This window comes from Oncorhynchus nerka, linkage group LG9b, assembly GCF_034236695.1.
Source record: "Oncorhynchus nerka isolate Pitt River linkage group LG9b, Oner_Uvic_2.0, whole genome shotgun sequence".
Classification (NCBI taxonomy): domain Eukaryota; kingdom Metazoa; phylum Chordata; class Actinopteri; order Salmoniformes; family Salmonidae; genus Oncorhynchus; species Oncorhynchus nerka.
The window spans coordinates 9,853,436-9,878,168 of NC_088424.1; the positions used below are offsets into that span (position 1 = coordinate 9,853,436).

Genomic DNA, 24,733 nt, shown 5'->3' on the forward strand with positions numbered 1-24,733 from the left:
ATCTGTGTCTCGACACAATCCTCTCTTGGAGCTCTATGGACAATTCCTTCGACCTCATGGCTTTGTTTTTGCTCTGACATGCACTGTCAACTGTGGGACCTTATATAGACAGGTGTGTGCCTTTTCAAGTCATGTCCAATCAATTGAATATACCAGAGGTGGACTCCAATCAAGTTGTAGAAACATCTCAAGGATGATCAATGGAAACAGGATGCACCTGAGATCAATTTCGAGTCTCATAGCAAAGAGTCTGAATACTTATGTAAATAAGTTATTTCTGTTTCTGCCATTATGGGGTATTGTGTGTAGATTGCTCAGGATTATTTAAAACAAATCCATTTTAGAATAAGGTTGTAATGTAACAAAACGTGGAAAAGGACAAGGGGTCTGAACACTTTTCGAAGGCACTGTTCTCCATGTTGGCATCCAAGAACAACAATATTGTTGGCATCCAAGACAACAAGTGCATTTAAGTCTGGCATTTGGGAAACAAAAATCATCTGGGTTTTGGGTTCCTATAGGGAGATTTGCATGGGGTAGTGTGTTTTGGATTGTTAAGACACTCCTCTTTGCACGAACACACACACACACACACACACACACACACACTCACAAACAGTACCTTCATAACTATCAACACATCGCAACCTAAATATAACACTAGTCTTAGTATAGTTAAACCATGGTGTTTAAAAATGAATGTGACACCACATGAGAGATTATTACTCACCATTATAACAATACATACAAAGTGTGCGGGAAAGAAATAGAGCCATAACAAGTCAATATGATCTCAAACTGCCTCTACAACTACAGTGGGTTAAACAAATCTGATTCTCAAATAAACAGGCTGTCATTGATTAGTTTGACTTCAAATTGAATTATCTCTTGTTGAACCAGAATTAGCTGGAAATGAATATAAACTACTGAACAGGTGTTTGGTTAGCATACGTCAAAGGAAGACTCGCGGTGGTGTAATTGTACATGGATAGTGTACAACTGAGTAGACTAGAGCGTCACACAGTATACTGAAATACTTTGGTCTGGCGCTACATGCGTTTGGTTAGAGCATGTTACCAACAGGGGTGGACTTTGTTGATCTAGCCAATGGAAAGCACACGATTCAACTAATCAGCCAATCATAAAGGCTTTGATTAGTTGAACCAGGTGTGCTAGTGCTAGGGTGGAACAAATACCTGCATCCAGGACTGAAGTAGGAGATTCATGTGGCTGTCAATAGGAGTGTTACGGGGTAAGGCATACCTGGCCTGAAGGAGATTTGGGCCGGGGCGGGCCGGGAGAGGCAGGCGCCAGCATGTGGTTAGGAGTGTCCACTGGGCTCTCGTCACTGTCGCTGTCCGGTGGCGAGGGGGCCCGAGAGAGTCGCAAAGGTCCTGAATCACTGAGGTAAAGAGGATAAAACAATTAAGATATATATATTTGTTTTACTCATTAACACATGCGCCAACAGGAGAAAGGCTAACTCAAGGAATATGGCTTGTCTATATTTGTGGTGTGAGGGGGTAAATCTGTTATAGTCATTTAAATTAAACGTGAAAAGTACACAATGGTGAGGGTGCAAATGCTGGGATATGACATGCTATTTGTGTAAATATACTCTAACTTGCTGTCCACAGATAGACACATAGAAAGCAGCTATTTAGTTCATTTGCAAAGTTTAAATTAAAATACATTTAAATGTTGCATATGTGAGAAACATTCCCTGTGCACATAATCCTTTGGATGTTGGGTTACAATTTGTATTTTAAATAAATTAACATAATGGAATGAGGTTAAATAGAATACATTATCCATAGACGACTGGAATTGGGTGTGGACCTTCTAATTGCGACCACTGGGAATCAACACAAGATCAATGTTAACAAATGAGCTAATGCTAATAGGTTTGTCAAAGAGGTTTAAAATAAATAAATATTTTAGCTTCATATTACCAGGTTAGTCTCATTGAGATTAAAGATCTATTTTTTAAGAGACCTGGACAGAATAGCAAATAAAGATGTTTATATTGTCACATACATCGGATAGGTGCATTGAAATGTGTTGTTTTACAGGGTCAGCCATAGTAGTACGGCACTCCGGGAGCAAATTAGGGTTAAGTTCCTTGCTCAAGGGCACATCTGATCCAGAGAATGTTTGGGATGCTCTGGATTGACGTGTACGACAGCGTGTTCCAGTTCCCGCCAATATTCATAAACTTTGCACAGCCATTGAAAAGGAGTGGGACAACATTCCACGGGCCACAATTAACAGCCTGATCAAATCTATGCGAAGGAGATGTGTTGCGCTGCATGAAGCAAATGGTGCTCACACCAGATACTCTGATCCACGCCCTTAAGTGTTTTTAAAGGTATCTGTGACCAACAGATGGATATCTGTACTCCCAGTCATGTGAAATCCATAGATTTGGACCTAAATTTATTTATTTCAATTGACTGATTTCCTTATATATATATATTTTTTTTAAATTTTACCTTTATTTTGACAGGGAAAACATTATTATTGAGACCTCAGTCTCTTTTCCAAATGTGCCCTGTATAATACAATATAAAAATTCATATTGACACAATAAATATATCTACACATTAAAATACAAAACTACAAATAAAACTTCGTAAGCACAAATAAAACATCACAAATCACCCAGAAAACATTCATCCACAAATAAGTTCCCAGTCAATACTTTAAAATAGCCAGAATGGCACCAGGTCATCAAGATGAAATGTATTTAAAATTTTTGTTCCAGCAATACAGTGCATTAAAACTAAAAGCGGATTTACCTAGCTCGGTGCAGACCCTAGGAACCAATCGTGTAAATGGATCAGGCAACTCGGGTGTCTATACTTCAACAGCACAGTTAGATGGAAGTTCATGAAGTAGGGCATAGGGAGTAATGTAGAGATCTATGGGTCTTTAGTCCAGACAACCTTTTCTGCTTCCTACTGCTTAGAGAAAGGCACAATCTGTTTCTGTAGAACAAGCCTACTTTAAATATTAGCTTCTTAACCAGCTCATCTACAGTCCATTTGGAAAGTATTCAGATCCCTTGACTTTTCCACACTTTGTTACGTTACAGCCTTATTCTAAAATGTATTAAATTGGTGCAGTGGTCTAAGGCTTTGCTTTAGTGCTAGAGGCATCACTACAGACACCCTGGTTTGATTTATTTTTTAACCTTTATTTAACTAGGCAAGTCAGTTAAGAAAGTCAGTTAAGAACAAATTCTTATTTTCAATGACAGCCTAGGAACAGTGGGTTAACTGCCTGTTCAGGGGCAGAACGACAGATTTGTACCTTGTCAGCTCGGGGATTTGAACTTGCAACCTTACGGTTACTAGTCCAACGCTCTAACAACTAGGCTACCCTGCCGGCCCAGGCTCTATCACAACCGGACATATTTGGGAGTCCCATAGGGCGGCACACAATTGGCCCAGAGTCGTCCGGGTTTGGCCGGTGTAGGCCGTCATTGTAAATACTGACTTGCCTAGTTAAAAGAAGAAATTAAGATGGGCAAAAGAACACAGACACTGGACAGAGGAACAATGTCAAGAAGGCCAGCATCCCGGAGTCAACTATTCACTGTTGACGTTGTGTTTTGGGGGTACTATTTAATGAAGCTGCCAGTTGACGACTTGTGAGGCGTCTGTTTCTCAAACTAGACACTAATGTACTTGTCCTCTTGCTCAGTTGTGCACTGGGGCCTCCCACTCCTCTTTCTATTCTGGTTAGGGCCAGTTTGCGCTGTTCTGTGAAGGCAGTAGTACACAGCGTTGTACGAGATCTTCAGTTTCTTGACAATTTCTCGCATTGAATAGCCTTCATTTCTCAGAACAAGAATAGACTGGCGAGTTTCATAAGAAAGGTCTTTGTTTCATAAGAAAGGTCTTTGTTTCTGGCCATTTTGAGTCTGTAATCGAACCCACAAACGCTGATGCTCCAGATACTCAACTAGTCTAAAGAAGGTCAGTTTTATTGATTCTTTCATCAGGACAACAGTTTTCAGCTGTGCTAACATAATTGAAAAAGGGTTTTCTAATGATCAATTAGCCTTTTAAAATGATAAACTTGGATTAGCTAACACAACGTGCCATTGGAACACAGGAGTGGTGGTTGCTGATAATGGGCATCTGTACACCTATGTAGATATTCCAAAAAAAAATGTTTTTTTTTTTTGTTTCCAGCTACAATAGTCATTTAAAACATTAACAATGTCTACATTGTAGTTCTGATCAATTAAAAAATGTCAAAAACAAGGACATTTCTCTAAGTGACCGCAAACCTTTGAACGGTAACGTAAATATATATATTTTTAATGTGAATCACATTTGTATTTGGCATACCCCCGACGGCATTGCGCGTACCCCGTTCTCCAGTTTGGGAATACCTGGTGTAGAGCATCTTTTGTTTCCAAAAAGTGTTCAAATTGTCAATAAAAGTTATGCCAACAGAGTGGCACTAGTCTTTAAGCCAGATATGAAGTGCTAAGAGCCTGCTGAAACTTTCACAGCCGTGACCCAGCGACGGCATGGGACCAGAGATAATCGGCTGCTTTTCAGGGCCTTTTAGGGTGTTGAACAGCTCAACAAAAACCTGTTTCATTAGCTCCGATTGACCCTTTTTGTTATCATTTGATCCCACATGCATTACAACAGCCCTCTAATATGTATAAGCTGGAAGTAGAAACCTAAGTGTTGTTGTCCATTAGTTTACATCAATTAAGGGAGGGGTTAGGGGAAATGAATAAATATGTGGGAGTTTGGAAATGATGCAGACAATTACATTGATAGAACGCATAATCTATCTGCAATATTAAAGCTGACATATGGAAACTGCTCACCTGGGCGCTCCCTGTATGGTGAACATTTTGTCAGAGTGTTGCTCTCCCAGCTTGGTCATCACTTCATACAGCTGCTTACAGAGCTACAACAGCCAGAAGAGAGAGATAGAGGAAAGAGAGAGACAAATGTTGATGTGATAAAAGTGTTAAAGGTAGAACATCCAACTCCTTTCTTTACATGTTAGCATGGGCTTCGCACGTATCGCAATACCATATCAATATCATTTATATGAGGGGGGCCAGTTACCAATAGTGAAATACTACTTTTGTCATAGTGCACCAATTCCGCCATGTTGCCTCGTTCCTTCCCTGTCCCATTCAGTTCAATCATAAACAACAGCCAGCAAAAGAAAGTCTGTAACCACTAAATATCAGCATGAAGTAGTCACTGTTATTTATTATTTTTATGAACTTTTATTTATTCAGCTTAGCCCAATTGAGACCAAGGTCTCATTCCCAATGGTGCCCCGGGTACAAACATTTTCTCAGAAACAGGGGTGTCACACCCTGGTCTTAGTATTCTGTGTTTTCTTTATTATTTTGGTTAGGCCAGGGTGTGACATGGGTTTATTTTGTGGTGTGTTTTTGTATTGGGATTGTGGCTTAGTAGGGTTGTCTAGCATAGTCTATGGCTGTCTGAATTGGTTCTCAATCAGAGGCAGGTGATTATCGTTGTCTCTGATTGGGAACCATATTTAGGCAGCCATATTCTTTGAGTGTTTCGTGGGTGATTGTTCCTGTCTCTGTGTTTGTAGTCACAAGATAGGCTGTATAGGTTTTCACGTTACGTTTGTTGTTTTTGTATTGTTCGTTTTTCATCATTATTAAACATGTATGAAAATTACCACGCTGCATTTTGGTCCGACTCTCTTTCGACGGAAGAAAACCGTAACAGAATCACCCACCACAACAGGACCAAGCAGCGTGGTGACAGGCAGCGGCAGCAGGAGCAACAAAGTTTGGAATATACGACTTGGGAGGAGATATTGGACGGAAAAGGACCCTGGGCACAGCCTGGATAATATCGCCGCCCCAAAGAAGAACTGGAGGCGGTGAAAGCGGAGAGGCGCTGGTATGAGGAGGCAGCACGGCGACGCGGATGGAAGGCCGAGAGTCAGCCCCAAAAATGTCTTGGGGGTGGGGGGTGTTTATGTTTCATGTTTTATGTGCGTTTCCACCTGTCCCCAAATTAATATAGTTGGTTCATAGTTGGTTTTGGTATTTTAACCTGCATGTCAGGATCTCGTCTGGTCGGGATTGACAAAATCAACACCCTGATCTTGGGAGCTTTTATACATATTTGTAGCTATTTTCTGACTTTATTGAACAGAGAGAGAGGATGACAGTGGGGAAAGATAGAGGTTGTGTCAAAGGACAGTGTTCCGGATTCAAACATATGTCGACACCGTAGGCTGCGGCACAGACCGCTCGACCACCTTAGGCCACCTGCCCACTCCCTTCTGACACAAACCCTCTTCCAACTTTCCTCTCTCACTGTCTCCATTCAATAAGATGAAAAATGTTGGACTACACCACTCTACAATTGTTTTTCTTCTACATTTCTAGAGACATCATACAGTGACTAAGTCTCTGATCTCGCGGATTCGTGTAGCTAAACATATGTATTAAAAATGAAGGCAGTGGGCCGTATCCCATCCCACGCCGACACAGTATGTGTTCTTGCAGCAGCGGCTAAACCACTCCAGACTACATCTCTTCAGAAATCTTGACCCCAGTGACCACTCCTATAATACAGTATAAGCAGCCGGTGACTCTGACTCATTTTTTATCTTTATTTAACGAGGCAAGTCAGTTAAGAACAAATTCTTATTTATTTCTTATTTCAATGATGGCCTAGGAAAAGTGGGTTAACTGCCTATTCAGGGTCAGAACGACAGAATTGTACCTTGTCAGCTTGGGGGTTTGAACTTGCAGCTTGGGGGTTTGAACGCTCTAACCACTAGGCTACCCTGCCACTCCATACTCAGAATCGGCAAATGCTACGTCCTTCCAACAGTACACCTGTGCATCATTTACATCCCAATGCACAACAACATGGAAAATATGAAATATCTAATGTCAGTATCAAAAACATGGATTTCTTCTTGAGATACAATTATCTTTCAAATTCATCTCTTGTGGACAGACGCATGCCAAATCACATTTTATTTGTCACATGCACTGAACACAAAAAGTTACAGTGAAATGCTTACTTAAAAGTCCTTAACCAACAATGCAGTTAAGAAAATATTTACAAAATAAAATTAAAACTATAATGAGGCTATATACAGGGGTACCGGTACCGAGTCAATGTGAAGGGGTACAGGTAAGTCAAGGTAATTACGGTAATATGTACATGTAGGTAGGGGTAAAGTGACTATGCACAGACAATAAACAGCCAGTAGCAGCAGGGGTCAATGCAAATAGTCCGGGTAGACATTTTATTAACTGTTCAGCAGTCTTATGGCTTGGAGCCTTTTGGACCTAGACTTGCGCTCCGGTACCGCTTGCCATGCGATAGCAGAGAGAACAGTCTATGACTGTGGTGGCAGGAGTCTTTGACAATTTTCAGGGCCTTCCTCTGCCGTGGCGTTCTTGGGCACAGGGACTATGGTGGTCTGCTTAAAACATGTAGGTATTACAGACTTAAGTCTGGGACAGGCTGAAAATATCAGTGAGTACACTTGCCAGTTGGTCAGCGCATGCTCTGAGTACATGTCCTGGTAATCCGTCTGGCCCTGCGGCCTTGTGAATGTTGATCTGTCTACAGATTGTGTTCGTTCCATGTTAATTAATTCTGTGTTCCCGGTCCAAAATGACCGCCCCAATATAGCTGATTATAAATACATAATAATACATATATTATCACCTAATGTTGTGTTAGATCTTTTTTTTTTTATTTAACTAGGCAAGTCAGTTAAGAAGAAATTCTTATTTTGAATGACGGTCTAGGAACAGTGGGTTAACTGCCTGTTCAGGGGCAGAACGACAGATTTGCACCTTGTCAGCTCGGGGATTTGAACTTGCAACCTTCCGGTTACTAGTCCAACGCTCTAACCACTAGGCTAACCTGTATGGCTCATTGACCTGAGCTCATTCAACTCGTTTTGGGGTTTTAAAAAATGCATAATGTATGGATTATTTTGACTATAACAAATACTTAAATGAAACATATTGTGCTATTTATCACAGACTACTTTGTGACAAAGTTGAACAAGAACTCTCTCTTCCTCACCAGTGTCAAGATCAAAGATATGATCAAGAGCCTCACATACAGTATATCGCTTGGTCATTGTGCTGCCACATAATGAATTGTGAGTAAGGCCTCAAAAAAGCTTTATATACCAAAGCTGCGAGAAAAGTTCTATATATTCTTGAAACAATGTTGCGATTGTTTGTGAGAATGCCAACAGGTGTGGTTCTCGTGGGGGAAAGATTCTATTGGGGAAAGGTTCCCTTGGGGGTTGCCATGGGAGTGAGGTGTCAGTGTGTGTGTTCATACACACATGCATGTGGGGGTCTGGGAGAGGAAGTCCATCTAATGAATGGGCATGTGACTGAACTCAATTTTGTACACAGTAATTGTAGTCACACCCACTCATTTCTAATGACCGGTCATTTTTTACCGGGAACACCACAGATGTACGAAAGTTCAATAAAACACCAAAAAGTATTCTGTGTGTTCAGATGCCCTGTGTGGACAAAGTCATGGAACCTTATGACAATCAGATTAAATTAACTACATTTTTCAAAGAGAAAACTTGTCAAATCGGTCCAATTCGACCGGAACACAGCAGGAGTGTTATTAAAGGTCTTACTCACATCGGCTATGGAGAGCATGATCACACAGTCATCTGGAACAGCTGGTGCTCTCATGCATGCTTCAATGTTGCTTGCCTCAAAGCGCAAATAGAAGTAATTTAGCTCGTCTGTTAGGCTCGCGTCACTGGGCAGCTCACGGCTGGGCTTCTCTTTGTAGTCCGTAATAGTTTGCATGCCCTGCCACATCCGACGAGCACCAGAGCCGGTGTAGTAGGTTTCAATCTTAGTCCTGTATTGACGCTTTGCCTGTTTGATGGTTCGTCTGGAGGGCATAGCGGGATTTCTTATAAGCATCTGGGTAAGTGTCCCGCTCCTTGAAAGCGGCAGCTCTACCCTTTAGCTCAGTGCAGCTGTTGCCTGTAATCCATGGCTTCTGGTTGTTATATGTATGTACAGTCACTATGGGGATGATGTCATCAATGCACTTATTAATGAAACCAGTGACTGATGTGGTATACTCCTCAATGCCATTGGATGAATCCCAGAACATATTTCATACTGTGCTAGCAAAACAGTCCTGTAGCTTAGCATCTCCGTCATCTGACCACTTCCGCATTGAGTGAGTCGCTAGTACTTCCTTCTTTAGTTTTTTTGTTGTAAACAGGAATCTGGAGGATAGAATTATGGTCAGATTTGCTAAATGGAGGAGGAGGGAGAGCTTTTTACCCATCTCTGTGTCTGGATTAAAGGTGATCTAGAGTTTTTTTCTTCTGGTTGCACATGTTACATGCTGGTAGAAATTAGGTAAAATGGATTAAAGTTTTCCTGCATTAAAGTCCCCGGCCACTAGAAGCACCGCCTCTGGATGAGCCTTTTCCAGTTTGCTTATAGCCTTATACAGCTCGTTGAGTGCGGTCTTAGTGCCAACATCGGTTTGTGGTGGTAAATAGACAGCTCCAAAAAATACAGATGAAAACTCTTGGTAAATTGTGTAGTCTACAGCTTATCATGTGATACTCTACCTCAAGCGGGCAAAACCTCAAGACTTCTTTAATATTAGATTTCGCGCACCAGCTGTTATTGACAAATAGACACAGACCCCCACCCCTCGTCTTACCGGAGGTAGCTGTTCTGTCTTGCCAATGTATGGAAGACCCAGCCAACTGTATACTCTATTATCCATGTCGTCGTTCAGCCACGACTCTGTGAAACATAAGAAATTACAGTTTTTAATGTCCCATTGGTAGGATAATCTCGAATGGAGCTCATCCAGTTTATGCTCCAATGATTGCATGTTGGCCAGTAGGATGGATGGTAGAGGCGGGTTACTAACATTCCAACGAATTCTCACGAGGCAGCTGGATCTGCGTCTCATGTATCAGCGTCTCCTCTTCATGTTAATGATGGGGATTTGGGCCTGGTCTGGGAGCAGAAGTAAATCCTTCACGTCCAACTTGTTAAAGAAAAAGCTTTGTCCAGTTCGAAGAGAGTTATCGCTGTTCTGATATCCAGGAGCTCTTATCGTTCATAATAGACGGTGGCAGAAATATTATGTACAAAATAAATTACAAACAACATGAAAAAACAGAAAATAGCACAATTGGTTAGGAGTCCGTAAAACGGCAGCCATCCCCTTCGGCACCATTCTCAATCAAAGGCCTAACATTATTGGTAGTAGGATCTGTCGACAGACTGTGGGATGACACGACTAATGAGGAACTTCGTTCCAGTACGCAAATTTTTATTCACTGATCATTTGGACAAATCACGATTTCGCAGGTGCTTGCTGGGTGACCGAGAGTACTCAAAAATAAAGGATCAATTAAATAAATATAAATAAATCAGGGTTGTGGTCAATTCCAATTGAAGGTAGTCAATTCAGGAAGTGATTTAAATGTAAAATTCACAAATGGAAAAACTCTTGAAATAAATAACTTCTACTTTTCAGTTTATTCAGATGCCATAAAAAAATGATATTGAATTGTAGTTTCAGTTCTCTTCCTGAATTAACTGCCTTTCAATTGAATTGACCCCACCCAGTGCATTTACATTTACATTTACGTCATTTAGCAGACGCTCTTATCCAGAGCGACTTACAAATTGGTGCATTCACCTTATGAAATGCATTCTTACAAGGCGACACTCTATCTTAACTCCACATTTACTGGATTGGTTGAACGGTGCAGAAGGATTAGAAAGAAAAAGGCCATCAGAAGCGTTTATTTTACATTTGCAACTTCAGGTTAAATTGACTCAAACTCTGAAGTAAATGAAAAATGAATTAATGAGGCACAATTTATACTTTTCCCTGCAGAGGGCAGTCTAGAACCAGAAGCTAAAATGGATGTCTGTCACCGCAAATGTTGAACTTCGAGATAAAAATGTTAGGACACACACACACGATGTGGATGGGTAGTGAGGATAGGAATTGCAAGAGGCTATAGTTTAGGGAATAGGGTACCATTTGGGACACAACAGAACTCATATTATATTTCCATTGCCTACAAAGAATAACGTTAAAAACAACAGCTCAAATGAGTAGTGTAAGATTAATACTTTGACACACCTTAGTAACACAATGACCTTTATATTCACCAGTAATACTGCTGACAGCCAATACAATATGATAGGCCTAATATGTGGCAGTTACTGTAGTCCTTTCCCTAGACCTCAGTAAGACAATTACAATCTTACATAACAGTGCTGTCCCTGCTAGATGGAAATGCAGTACCTTTGAACACAGGATAATAAGGTTTAAGTGGGTAATTGTGAGCGAATCATGTGCTGGCCTAAAGTTATTTCAGGAAGTCAAATAAAAACATCATCATTGATGAGTATTTTCCTCAGTGCACTTCATTAATGGAGTTGAAATAGCATTGAGCCAAACACAGATTGAGTCTGTAATACCTTCATGTTTCAAGCAGACCACCATAGTCCCTGTGTCCAAGAACACAAAGGCAACCTAACTAAATGACTACAGACCCGTAGCATTCACGTCCGTAGTCATGAAGTGCTTTGAAAGGCTGGTGATGGCTCACATCAACACCATTATCCCAGAAACCCTAGACCTACTCCAATTTGCATACTGCCCAAACAGATCCACAGATGATGCCATCTCTATTGCACTCCACACATCCCTTTCCCACCTGGACAAAAGGAACACTTATGTGAAAATGCTATTCATTGACTACAGCTCAGCATTCATCACCATAGTACCCTATGGTACTAAGCTAAGGATCCTGGGACTAAACGCCTCCCTCTGCAACTGGATCCTGGACTTCCTGATGGGCCACCCCCAAGTGGTGAGGGTAGGTAGCAACACATCTGCCATGCTGATCCTCAACACTGGAGCTCCCCAGGGTTGCGTGCTCAATCCCCTCCTGTACTCCCTGTTCAACCATGACTGCATGGCCAGGCACAAAGCCAACACCATCATTAAGTTTGCAGACGACACAACAGTGATCACAGACAACGACGAGACAGCCTATAGGGAGGAGGTCAGAGACCTGGCCGGGTGGTGCCAGAATAACAACCTATCCCTCAATGTAACCAAGACTAAGGAGATGATTGTGGACTAAAGGAAAAGGAGGACCAAGCATGCCCCCATTCTCATCGACAGGGCTGTAGTGGAGCAGGTTGAGAACTTCAAGTTCCTTGGTGCCCACATCAACAACAAACTAGAATGGTCCAAACACACCTAGACAGTCGTGAAGAGGGCACGACAAAGCCTTATCCCCCTCAGGAAACTAAAAAGATTTGTCATGGGTCCTGAGATCCTCAAACGGTTCTACAGCAGCAACATCCAGAGCACTGGTTGCATCACTGCCTGGTACGGCAATTGCTCGGCCTTCGACAGCAAGGCACTACAGAGGGTAGTGCATACGGCCCAGAACATCACTGGGGCTAAGCTGCCTGCCATCCAGGACCTCTACACCAGGCGGTGTCAGAGGAAGGCCCTGAAAATCGTCAAAGACACCAGACACCCCAGTCATAGATTGTTCTCTCTACTACCGCATGGCAAGCGGTACTGGAGTGCCAAGTCTAGGACAAAAAGGCTTCTCAGTTTTTACCCCCAAGCCATAAGACTCCTGAACAGGTAATCAAATGGTTACCCGGACTATTTGCATTGTGTTCCCCCTCCCAACCCCTCTTTTACGCTGCTGCTACTCTCTGTTTCTCATATATGCAGTCACTTTAATTATACATTCATGTACATACTACCTCAATTGGGCCGACCAACCAGTGCTCCCGCACATTGGCTAACCGGGCTATCTGCATTGTGTTCCGCCACCCACCACCTGCCAACCCCTCCTTTACGCTACTGCTGCTCTCTGTTCATCATATATGCATAGTTACTTTAACCATATCTACATGAACATACTACCTCAAATCAGCCTGACTATCCCGTGTCTGTATGTAGCCTCGCTACTGTTATTTTTCACTGTCTTTTTGCTGTTGTTTTATTTCTTTACTTACCTATTGTTCACCTAATACCTTTTTGGCACTATTGGTTAGAGCCTGTAAGTAAGCATTTCACTGTAAGGTCTACACCTGCTGTATTCGGCGCACGTGACAAATAGACTTTGATTTGATTTGATACCCCTGAACCAGTATTCCTCAGAGGACACAGGGTTGTAAATTCAGTCCAACACAGTACTGGCATGTTTCTTTCAGGTGATTTATCAAAGGTTAACGAAAATGGCGTTAGCAGTTTCTGTCACTCTCGTAGCATTCTCCCGACTTGCCTTAGTAACATGTTCACATTGGTATTCTGAAGCTTTATGACTATGTTCAGAATTCAATATTTCAACGGCAAACCAGAGACAAAGAGAGCTGAGTTCTGGTTCACAGGCTTGCCTTACCTCTGATATTTCCTACACACAAACAAATTATGATTGACTAGCATTTCTGAAGGAAAGAGGAAGGCCTAAATTATAGTGTTTCACTCTTGGTCACTGACAGGAAGAGAGGTGTTATTACAGAAACTGCAGGTGCAAATTTGAAGCTATAATGCTAGGTTTTCAGCCCATATTTGAAGTGAAAGGATTTTAATGTTCTAATTACAAGTGTTAAGTACAGCAAAATCTTAATATAAACCCTTTATTTCGAGGTAAATAATTTTACAATTGACAAAAAATGTATTCTGCTCAAGGAGATGTAAACGTCTTGTGTATTGACGTTTTCAATTCCACATGAAGTCATTACCATCGTGAGCTGTAATTTTCCTGCTCCTTGAATCAGCAATTTGTCCATTTCCATTTGAATAAATTGTTGAATTAGTCATTTGGTGTATGTCTTAGTGAATGGTGGAAAGATATCAGAACATTTCAAAAGTAGGCTATATGATCAAGGCTAATGTGATATGATGTAAGCCCATGATATAGAAGTAAAGAGCAGTGATGATTGTTTTGGAAAACAAGAATTACTGTTTCTCTTCACTGTCTGGTGCTTGAGGTTGGTCAAGCGGTTAGGGCTGCCTCACTGAGAATGTATGCAATCTCCTGCCTGCGTGGGATCGAATCCCGGCCTCACCGGTCTAACCACTAGGTTACCTGGGGCGACAGGTAGCCTAGTGGTTAGAGTGTTGGGCCAGTAACCGAAAGGTTGCTGGGTCAAATACTTGAGCTGACGAGGTAAAAATGTGTCGTTCTGCCCCTGAACACTGTTCCCAAGTAGGTTGTCATTGTAAATAAAAATGTGTTCCTAACTGACTTGCCTAGTTAAATAAAGGTTACACACACTATGTTCCCTCTGTCTCCCAGCTCTCTTCTGTATAAAATGAACTTCAAAAAAGTAGTGGGAAGAAAAGTATGTGAACCCTTTAGAAATACCTGGTTTTCTGCATAAATTGGTCATAACATTTTATCTGATCTTCATCTGAGTCACAACAATAGACAAACACAGTCTGCTTAAACTAATAACACACACATAATTATAATTTTTCATCTATTTATTGATCACACCGTGTAAACATTCACAGTGCAGGTTGGAAAAAGTATGTAGACCCATGGTTTTAATAACAGGTTGACCCTCCTTTGGCAGCAAAAACCTCAAACAAACGTTTTCCGTAGTTGCCGATCAGACCTGCACAACGGTCAGGAGGAATTTTGGACCATTCGTCTTTACAAAACTGTTTCAGTTCAGCAATATTCATGGGATGTCTAGTGTGAACCACTCTCAAGGTCATGCCACAGCATCTCAATCGGGTTGAGGTCAGGACTGACTGTGCCACTCCAGAAGGCATATTTTCTTCTCTTCAAGCCATTCTGTTGTTGATTTACATCTGTCAAATAGGTTGTTGTCCTGTTGCATCACCTAACTTCTGTTGAGCTTCAATTGGCGGACAGATAGCCTTACATTCTCCTGCAAAATCTTGATAAACTTGGGAATTCATTTTTCCGTCGATGATAGCAAGCTGTCCAGGCCTTGAGGCAGCAAAGCAGCCCCAAACCATGATGCTCCCTCCACCATAGTTTACAGTTGGAATGAGGTTTTGATGTTGGTGTTCTGTGCCTTTTTTTCTCCACACATAGTGTTGTGTGTTCCTTCCAAACAACACAACTTTAGTTTCATCTGTCCACAGAATCTTTTGCGAACAACAGACATGCAGCAATGTTTTTTTTGGACAGCAGTGGCTTCTTCCATGGTGTCCTCCCATGAACACCATTCTTGTTTAGTGTTTTATGTATCGTAGACTTCATGTTAGCATCTTCCAGAGATTTCTGTAAGTCTTTAGCTGACACTCTAGGATTCTTCTTAAACCTCATTGAGCATTCTGCACTGTGTGCTCTTGCGGTCATCTTTGCAGGACGGCCACTCCTAGGGAGAGTAGCAACTTTCTCCATTTATAGACAATTTGTCTTATCGTGGATGGATGAACATCAAGGCCTTTAGAGATACTTTTGTAACCTTTTCCAGCTTTATGCAAGTCAACAATTCTTCATCTTAGGTCTTCTGAGATTTATTTTGTTCGAGGCATGGTTCACATCAGGCAATGCTTATTGTGAATAGCTAAATCAAATTTTGTGAGTGTTTTTTTATACGGCAAGGCAGCTCTAACCAACATCTCCAATCTCGTCTCATTGATTGGACTCCAGGTTAGCTGACTCCTGACTCCAAATAGCTTTTGGACAGGTCATTAGCCTAGGGGTTCACATACTTTTCCCAACCTACACTGTGAGCGTTTTATTGATGTATTCAATATAGACAAGAAAAATGCAACAATTTGTGTGTTATTAGTTTAAGCACACTGTGTTAAGTCTATTGTTGTGGCTTAGATGAAGATCAGATCAAATTGTATGTCAAATTGTATGCAGAAATCCAGGTAATACCAAAGGGTTCATATACTTTTTCTCGCCGCTGTATATATGTTTGGATACGCTAAGCATACTGTAGATGAACATTCAGAGACACCCATGGTAAACCTCATGGTACATCATCACCATGTATGGTACTTTATCCCTTGTGTTGATGCAATGTCAGAAGAAAGAGACTCAAACTTCGAAAGCACATCGCCTTGAGAATTTCTATTTTTGTTACTTACCACAGAGATTTCCCGGTGGAATTTGGCCTCCAGGTTCGTCACGTTCTTGAATGTGTTCACGTAAAAACCAACTCGGCTAGAAGGGGGGGGAACACATATGTTACTATGGTGATGTTTTGTCACCAACAAACATCTTCATTAAAGCCCTAAAAGAGCTCTTAAATGGACAGCCTCAGCTGTAAGGTGAATGCTGTTAGAATGAAGAATTCCATACATTCGAATGAACAGTTACCATAACGATATACTTTTCAAAAAAATAAAACCATATCAAACTGGTAGTCAGAGATACAAAACACTGTTTAACTACAGTCCCCTATACATGGTTATTGCCTTCTAGGGAGTTTCCTGGCCACTGTGCTCTTTGGGATTTGAGGCTGGGTTTCTGTAAAGCACTTTGTGGCAACTGCTGATGTAAAAAGGGCTTTAAAAAAATACATTTGATTGATTGATACATTGTTTAACAACTACTTCGCAAAATGTTAGATATGTATTTTAAATTGCGATCTGTTGCTGCTATTTATGTGAACTCCTAGCACATCTTCCTGCTGAACATATAAGCCAAAAGTGCCAATTTCAGAAAAAGGTCAACCAAAGTGTACAGCAAACATTGTGTTGACCTTGTGAGGATCCTCTCTCCGCAATGCCCTCTAGCACTACTCAACTCTTGTCATTTTGCAATGAAGCAGGCAGGAGACCTGTGGTCATTCATTCACACACAAGCACAAACACATACAGGGGTTGAATTGATTCTGACACATATCCTGAACACATATACTGTAGCTCAGCAGTTGAAGCAGATGTTTTAACAAAAGGATGACTGTCGTTATAATGATAGGGCTAAAAATAAAAGCACTGCAATTCCCATCCATGAGTAGAGCAGTGCTAGAGGGCATTGTAGAGAGGATGCCTTCTCATTGGACAGATTAGGTAACCACGGCTGCAAGCATTCTTCTCCAGTGAGCAGCCAGTGTGCTCAAGATGGCAACACACATACAGTGTACACACACAAACACACACAGGGGCGGACTTTGGGATTTGTAGGCCCCCACGACTGTTCAACAAAATCATGGTTACTGAAAGAAGAGCTGTTTGGAACTGGCCTTTTTTTAGTTGAACGAAGCAGAATGAAAAGGCTTCCTGAAAATAGTAAAGGTCTTTACATCACCACATCATTTCAACGGAGGGACAAACCATTTTTTTTGTTATTGAAAGCAATTTGTGGGCCAGAAGAAAGGCAGTTATTTTTGAATATGATAGAATGTATTTAGAAATGATAATGGTCCTATCTGGTTTATTTCTTATTCATATTTTTAAACTACATTGTTGGTTAGGGGCTTAAAAGTAAGCATTTCACTGTATTCGAAGCGTGTGACTAATAAAAAGTGATTCGATTTTTGATTTTGTATATCAACCAGTACCTATATTTTTAACCATTCTAGCACAGATACAAACTGCAACCAAGTTTCTATGTTCATAAGGCTAATAAGAAAATATGTCAAATTACTTGAATATGGGAAAAGTGTAACAATTTTTTATTTGCTTCCAAAAGTGTGTGAAATGCATCAGAAAGGGTATTGGAAAGACTGCCAGGTAATAATTGTGTGTGTAGAATAAAATAAATGCATTATTTTCAATTGCGGTTTTGTCACACTCCCTTCTAACGTGTCCTGCGCAGCTTGTAAGCGTTGTAGAGGGAAATAGAAAGAGTCTTAGCTCTTCTATTACTGTACGTATTATTAAATGAAATTATGCCAAGTTCACGAGGCCCTCTGATGATGTGAGGCCCTAGGAAATTGTCTGAGTTGCCTAATGGTAATAGAATATGGTCCTCCTTGTGTATATTTTTTAAAGTATTTTTGTCAGTACAGCGGGAGATGTAGAGAGGGTGGCCGAGATGGGGCTGGGACCTCTGTCTACAGGGAGCATATGTGGTCCGGTATCGGGAGCTTAGACCGCTACACCAGATCCACTACACATGCAGTTATTTTTATTGGCCAGTCTTCAATTTGGATATAGTGAACACCCCTTAACTTCTAGAGAGATTTTGGAAGACAGGTCTCTTTTGTTAAATAGACAGCTATATTAACAGTCCAATTCATTGCACAATAGCAGTTGGCTCCAGTTGGCAACCTAGCTAGTCACCATCTGGTTAGGCGTTTCCCTAGTCACAAGGCAATTCTGCTTAGCCTTCTGTGTGAGCCTGGCTACCTCATTGATAAGGAGGAAAAACTAAATGTTATATGAACATTGAGGACACCTGCACACACACACAACAAAATGGACAATATCTCTCCCCCAGAACAGATCAAATTCCCTAACACCTTATCTCACCACTAGTTTAACTGCATGTCCCTCTATCTGACAGAAACAGAGATCGACTGAAAGGAAATCTGATTTTATTATTGTGATTCTGTCAGCCCATTTTCAGGCAATCCCCTAAGTCTGAATGCACCATGATATTATTATGCTGTGTTGAATTCTATTTCTCATCCTAATGGTGGTGCTTAGACTGAATCTCTCAATCTAGGAAATACTCATATTTAGGGCTTTCTATAGCTGTAAAGCCACAATTCATTGTTTCCATTCACATTTCATTATTAAATGTACATTATTCTGTACATCATGTCTGTCATTCACACATATAGGAAAAGTAAATCAGTATAATATACTATTTTAAACAAACATTTAACATTTACATTTAAGTCATTTAGCAGACGCTCTTATCCAGAGCGACTTACAAATTACAAACGTACGATAGACAGACAAATCACAGACACAAGCTAATACCTTGGCTACAATAATGATCATATCAATCGTTTTAAACTAGTGCTTTTTCTGGGAATAATCTTCTGGTCTAGGCATATCTATGGAGACTTGTTGACCCATGGATATACATGGACTTCATCACAAGAGACTGACAGAGAGAAATAAAAGTATCTAGAGTCACATCTCGACTGACAGTCACCTAAGAACTATAGAAGAAATATTGGGTTGCGTCCCCAAAAGGCAGCATATTCCCTATTTAGTGCACTACTTTGACCAGGGCCCACATGTAGTGCACTATGCACTGAATAGGGTTCCATTTGGGATGGATGTAAAATGATTAACACATTTTCATTCACGACTTTAAAGGATTTATATGTTAAAGCACCTAGAATAGAACAATAACAATAAAAAAATAACACTGCATAATAGTACTGTAGTATATATATATATATATATATTTTTTTTACAGTACCCGAAACCAATAGTTTTGATTTGTAATTGACCATGGGAAGAGGAGCTACAGCATAAAGACCACAACGTTGGTTTATCTATACGGTTGAATTAGGGTCGTATTAATTAGTGCACATCGTACCAAAACGTTTTGCAACGGAAAACAAAAACAGCGCTTCTTATTGGACAATTCAGGTTAGGCCCCTCTCCATGTTGGCCCATTTCTTTCCATTTGGTGCCTAGTGAATGTGACCCAGGTGTTGATTTTAGTTTACCTGTCCCAGAGAGTTGGTAGCTCGTCCTGCAGATCAACATTGAGCTCATCAAACACCTTCTGGGCTTTTTTCAACTCGTCCTCTGCCTGAAGAGACAAATACATAACGAGGGGGGAAATATTAACATCTCTTTCCTGCCATAACCAGCACCTTGAAGACTGCTTTGCACAAGGATCCTCTTTTACACTTGAGACACAGTACCCGTAGTTTACTGTCGTGATGCTCTTAGAAGACTGCCATAAGAATGACATAACCTGACGTACAGTATGTTAATGAACACCCACTTTCAATTATGGTTGGAGACTAGGCTGTTGGTTAAACGGCTCTAGTCTGTTGGGTTTACATCACAAAACTATTGGAAAGGTGAACTATTATAGCGTATGAGGTATTTTCGTTTTAGTAAAAGAGTTGTGTTTCTCAATCATTCTTCACTACAATGGTAAAGGCGGACAGAATAGCACATTGTTGCATTACTGCACAAGACTTACCTTGGAGACCTTCCGATCACTTCTATTGACCACCGCCTGAATGGTCTCGAGATGGTGCCGTGCACTATCGTAGTCAATTAGCTTTCTGCTTCTTTTCGCCACACGGATCTGACGGTGAGTAATTACCACACGGACCGGTCTTTAATACAATACAGTAGTACACAAAGTCCTTCCCCTAAGCAAAAGTTCCAAGCATAAAGAGGTCAACCGTTCTGAGGCTGCGTCCCAAATGGAACCCTATTCCCTTTATAGGGCACTACTTCTGACCAAGGCCCATTGGGCCCTGGTCAAAAGTAGTGCGCTACATAGGGAATAGGGTGCCATTTGGGACGCACACTGAGCCACAGGGACAAAAGCCTGAAATCTCTCTAAGTCTTTGAGACCGTGAGCATATCACGAATATGCCGGAATAGCTAATAGCTAATTTATTGCAAATACTGCTGTACTATAAACAATATTGGATAAATAAATGACAAATACATAGCTAGTGTTTCAACATTTATCAATTTGATTGAGTTGGTCAAAGGCAAGAGTCAACTCGTGTAGCCAAGGACTGCTATTAGTTTCTATGACGACAGAGCCAAGGCTAAGCTGTTTTTATGCAGTACACTGTACCTTGAGGTCGGGGAACTGTTGCAGGTACGTGTCCAGTGTGATAAGTGATGAATCAACCAGCTTCTGATGGAAGTCCTCCCATAAGACATCACAGTTCTAAAAGAGAGACACAGAGAAACATTTCAGTTCGCCAGATGCTGAACAAGATGAGAACAGGCATATGGTGTAATATACAGTCTACCTACATTTAAAGGGACATTTGAAAGGGAAAGTTTTAGACATTATTAGAACACTAAAGTAGTCTAATGTCCAGATGAAACCACATCCCATAACATCGGTTATGTAGATCCAGCCATATGCCTCCACCACAAATAAATAGAAAATATAAATAAACCAGGAAGTTAAGATGGCGCCAATCTTTTCCGTTAATTCGGGATTGAGGCATATACAGTTGCTGCGTCAACAGATAGTCTGGAATGTTGACATATCGCAACATTTGTCTACTTTTGAGATCTGAAAACATCTGACAAACTTTAATTTAAGAGTGAAATGTCCCTCAAAAGCAGTATCTGTATTATGCAAAGGTTCACTAGTGCATTTAGCTTGCAATAGTGTACATACATATTCAAATAATGTTTCTATTTTTGTCTCATGTTCAGCATCACACACTCAGTGTCCCTGTTTCCACAGACTCCCAAAGGGTTTGTCTTCATGTATGTTGTCGAGCCGCTTTATGGGGTGATATCAGTGCCAATAGATTCAACTCCATCACAGTGACTGTATCCCTATGATAGAGAAAACCATCAGCACAGAGGACTCGGGAGAGAATTACATTTTAATTAGGTTTTTGTTTACAGTGATGAAGGGGGTAAATGAAAAGGTGGATGCTAAATACGTGATGTTCTTCCTGCAACAGTTGTGAGTGAGATTAATTAACATACAGTGCCTTTAGAAAGTCTTCACACCTAGGGCTGTTGCGGTGACCATATTACCGCCACCCCGGTGGTCACGAGTCATGAAGTCAAATTCCACGTGACCGTTTAGTCACGATAATTAGGTTTCTCCAAGCTCTGGTGATGCTGATGGTCAATAGTAGCCTACCAAACGTGCTAACTGCCTTGTACTCAGCACTCTAATGTCCCTTTAATCAGTCTGATATCAATGCAAATGTAATCGAAAATCTAACCAAACACTTCATGAGAGCCCATGAGCTCATGTTGTGCAACATTTCTACAGGCCATGCAATTGAGCGAGAAAACAGTGATGGCCTCTATTAAAAATAGGAGGTTCCCATCAGCTTTCTATAGGCTAGGCCTACTATATTTATTTCTCAACTTTCCTTATATTAAGCACATTGCTTATCTATACAACAGGAGTATAGCCTACCTGGCCTGCATGGAAATAAACCACAGGAAAAGAGAACTTGATTCGCTATTTAAGTGCATAGATGACATGTATTTTTCCCCTGGCCCTGTTTCCAGACAGGTGCATGATAATGGTCCATTCTAAATCAAAACCAATTTCATACATTTATTTTTTAGTATATGTAAAGACAAGATTAAATCGAGAATAGTCTGATATTAGACTATGGCTTGTGAATTTTATATTATCACTTGTGAATGATGCCCAGCGTAAGGCAAGAAACAATGCCATTTTTGAATAATAGTCGCACACCTCATTTAGCCTAGCCCATAGGCCTATATGTTTTGATAAGGTTTGTATCACAAATAAAAGTGGCCAAATAACTTCTTAAAATTAAGCACATTGATCCGCTTGGGGTGTAAAGCCTAACTGGGATACAGGAGCAGTGTGTGAGAGTCATGCTTGGGGTGTAAAGCCTAACTGGGATACATGAGCAGTACGTGAGAGTCATGCTTGGGGTGTAAAGCCTAACTGGGATACATGAGCAGTGCGTGAGAGTCATGCTTGGGGTGTAAAGCCTAACTGGGATACAGGAGCAGTGCGTGAGAGTCATGCTTGGGGTGTAAAGCCTAACTGGGATACATGAGCAGTGCGTGAGAGTCATGCTTGGGGTGTAAAGCCTAACTGGGATACATGAGCAGTGCGTGAGAGTAATGCTTGGGGTGTAAAGCCTAACTGGGATACATGAGCAGTGCGTGAGAGTCATGCTTGGGGTGAAAGCCTAACTGGGATACATGAGCAGTGCGTGAGAGTCATGCTTGGGGTGTAAAGCCTAACTGGGATACATGAACAGTGCGTGAGAGTCATGCTTGGGGTGTAAAGCCTAACTGGGATACATGAGCAGTACGTGAGAGTCATGCTTGGGGTGTAAAGCCTAACTGGGATACATGAGCAGTGTGTGAGAGTCATGCTTGGGGTGTAAAGCCTAACTGGGATACATGAGCAGTGTGTGAGAGTCATGCTTGGGGTGTAAAGCCTAACTGGGATACATGAGCAGTGCGTGAGAGTCATGCTTGGGGTGTAAAGCCTAACTGGGATACATGAGCAGTGTGTGACAGTCATGCTTGGGGTGTAAAGCCTAACTGGGATACATGAGCAGTACGTGAGAGTCATGCTTGGGGAAAATAATTTCACCATAAAAATGCACCGTTATAATAAAAGCATTACATACATAAACACATTTACGGTCACTTTTGATGTTTGGTGTTTTCCTGCTAATGGAACATATGCTTATAGCCTACTGCCATGTGCACATTGATGCACTTATAATGTGAAGAAATAACCTAATAGTTCATCAACATTTTAAGATAAACGTTCTGATCTGTTGCGTCAGCCACATTGCGTAAAAACATATTTTGCTTATGCTAGTGGTTGTATTATTTGAGATCTATCGCATCCCACAACTGTCCCAGACTATGGCTGTGTTCGAATACCCAAACTAACATACTGTATGCTACATACTTAACTTGTTATGGCTGCATCCCTTGTTCTCAATTTCCACCTGAAGACATACCCTAATCTAACTGCCTGTAGCTCAGCCCCAGAGGCAAGGATATGCATATTCGTGGTATCATTTGAATGGAAACATTCTGAAGTTTGTGGAAATGTTAATTGAATGTAGGAGAATATAACACAGTAGATCTGGTGGAAGAAAAGAGAATGAACAAGCATAATTTTTATTGCATCATCTTTCACATGTACTACAATAGCCACACAGTCAGATAGGATGCTGGATATAATTGTGATGGATAACACAAGAGGGCAACTGTAGGTGTGCAAAGTTTCAGACTGATAACTTCAGGAATGGGTGAGCTACATGACATTTAGCATGAAGTCACCCAGGTGTCCCACACAAGTTGCCCAAATGTACCCAAGTGGCCGAATTGGTGAAATGACCTATAACTATATACAACAGTGCAAATAACTACATACAACATATCAAAAAGAAAATAAAAACAATTCTAACACACAAAAAATATACATAATGTTTTAAAAAATATTAGAAAAAAAAAAAAAAAAAAAACAGGAATAGACCCTTTGGAAGTCCTCTACACAATATTTTGCTGCCTATGCCATGTCCCATAGCAGTCTCTTTCTGATGTAAAGCAGAGGCAAACTGAACAAGTTGTACAGGTGATGGGGGACTTCATGCGACACAGAACACAACGACGCCTCCATGCTGTGCCCTTTTGGCCCTGAGGCACAGTCATGCCTGCAGTAATGAACTGTGGCATATGAACACCACTGGAGGCAGGAGTAGAGGGGGCAGAGGTAGAGCGGGCAGCTTGGCACCAGGGGCTCCCAGTCGGAGTCGCTATCACTGTGAAAGAAAACATAAAAAAATATTTGTATTGTATGAGCCTTTTATCATCACATAAAATAAACAGATATGTTTTGTATACAGAGGGAACAGCTACTAAGGTGACTATAGCCAATGTGTACTTTACACATTTCATTGCAAATTGCAAAAAAATATATATATATATTTATATTTCATAAAATGGCATTAGCACTTACCCGTCCAGAAGTACGTCCTGTCTTTGCAGAAACAGCTCCTCAATGTTTGAATCATAACACTCAAAGATTCCTCAAACAAAAAATCTGTCTCACTTTCACC

General features: G+C 41.0%; 1 protein-coding gene across 14 annotated transcripts in view; it reads right to left on the bottom strand.

Moving 5' to 3' along the window:
- amph (amphiphysin) overlaps positions 1-24,733 on the bottom strand; it is a 139,090-nt gene that overhangs the window by 41,819 nt on the left and 72,538 nt on the right. For all 14 annotated transcript variants that reach the window (XM_029641993.2, XM_029642006.2, XM_029642001.2 and 11 more), the window contains exons 5-10: positions 20,755-20,850; positions 20,140-20,247; positions 19,652-19,737; positions 16,161-16,236; positions 4,856-4,938; positions 1,264-1,402 (exon numbers count right to left, since the gene is read on the bottom strand). In XM_029641993.2, the coding sequence (XP_029497853.1) occupies positions 1,264-1,402; positions 4,856-4,938; positions 16,161-16,236; positions 19,652-19,737; positions 20,140-20,247; positions 20,755-20,850 (588 nt within the window). The remainder of the gene's footprint in view (positions 1-1,263; positions 1,403-4,855; positions 4,939-16,160; positions 16,237-19,651; positions 19,738-20,139; positions 20,248-20,754; positions 20,851-24,733) is intronic.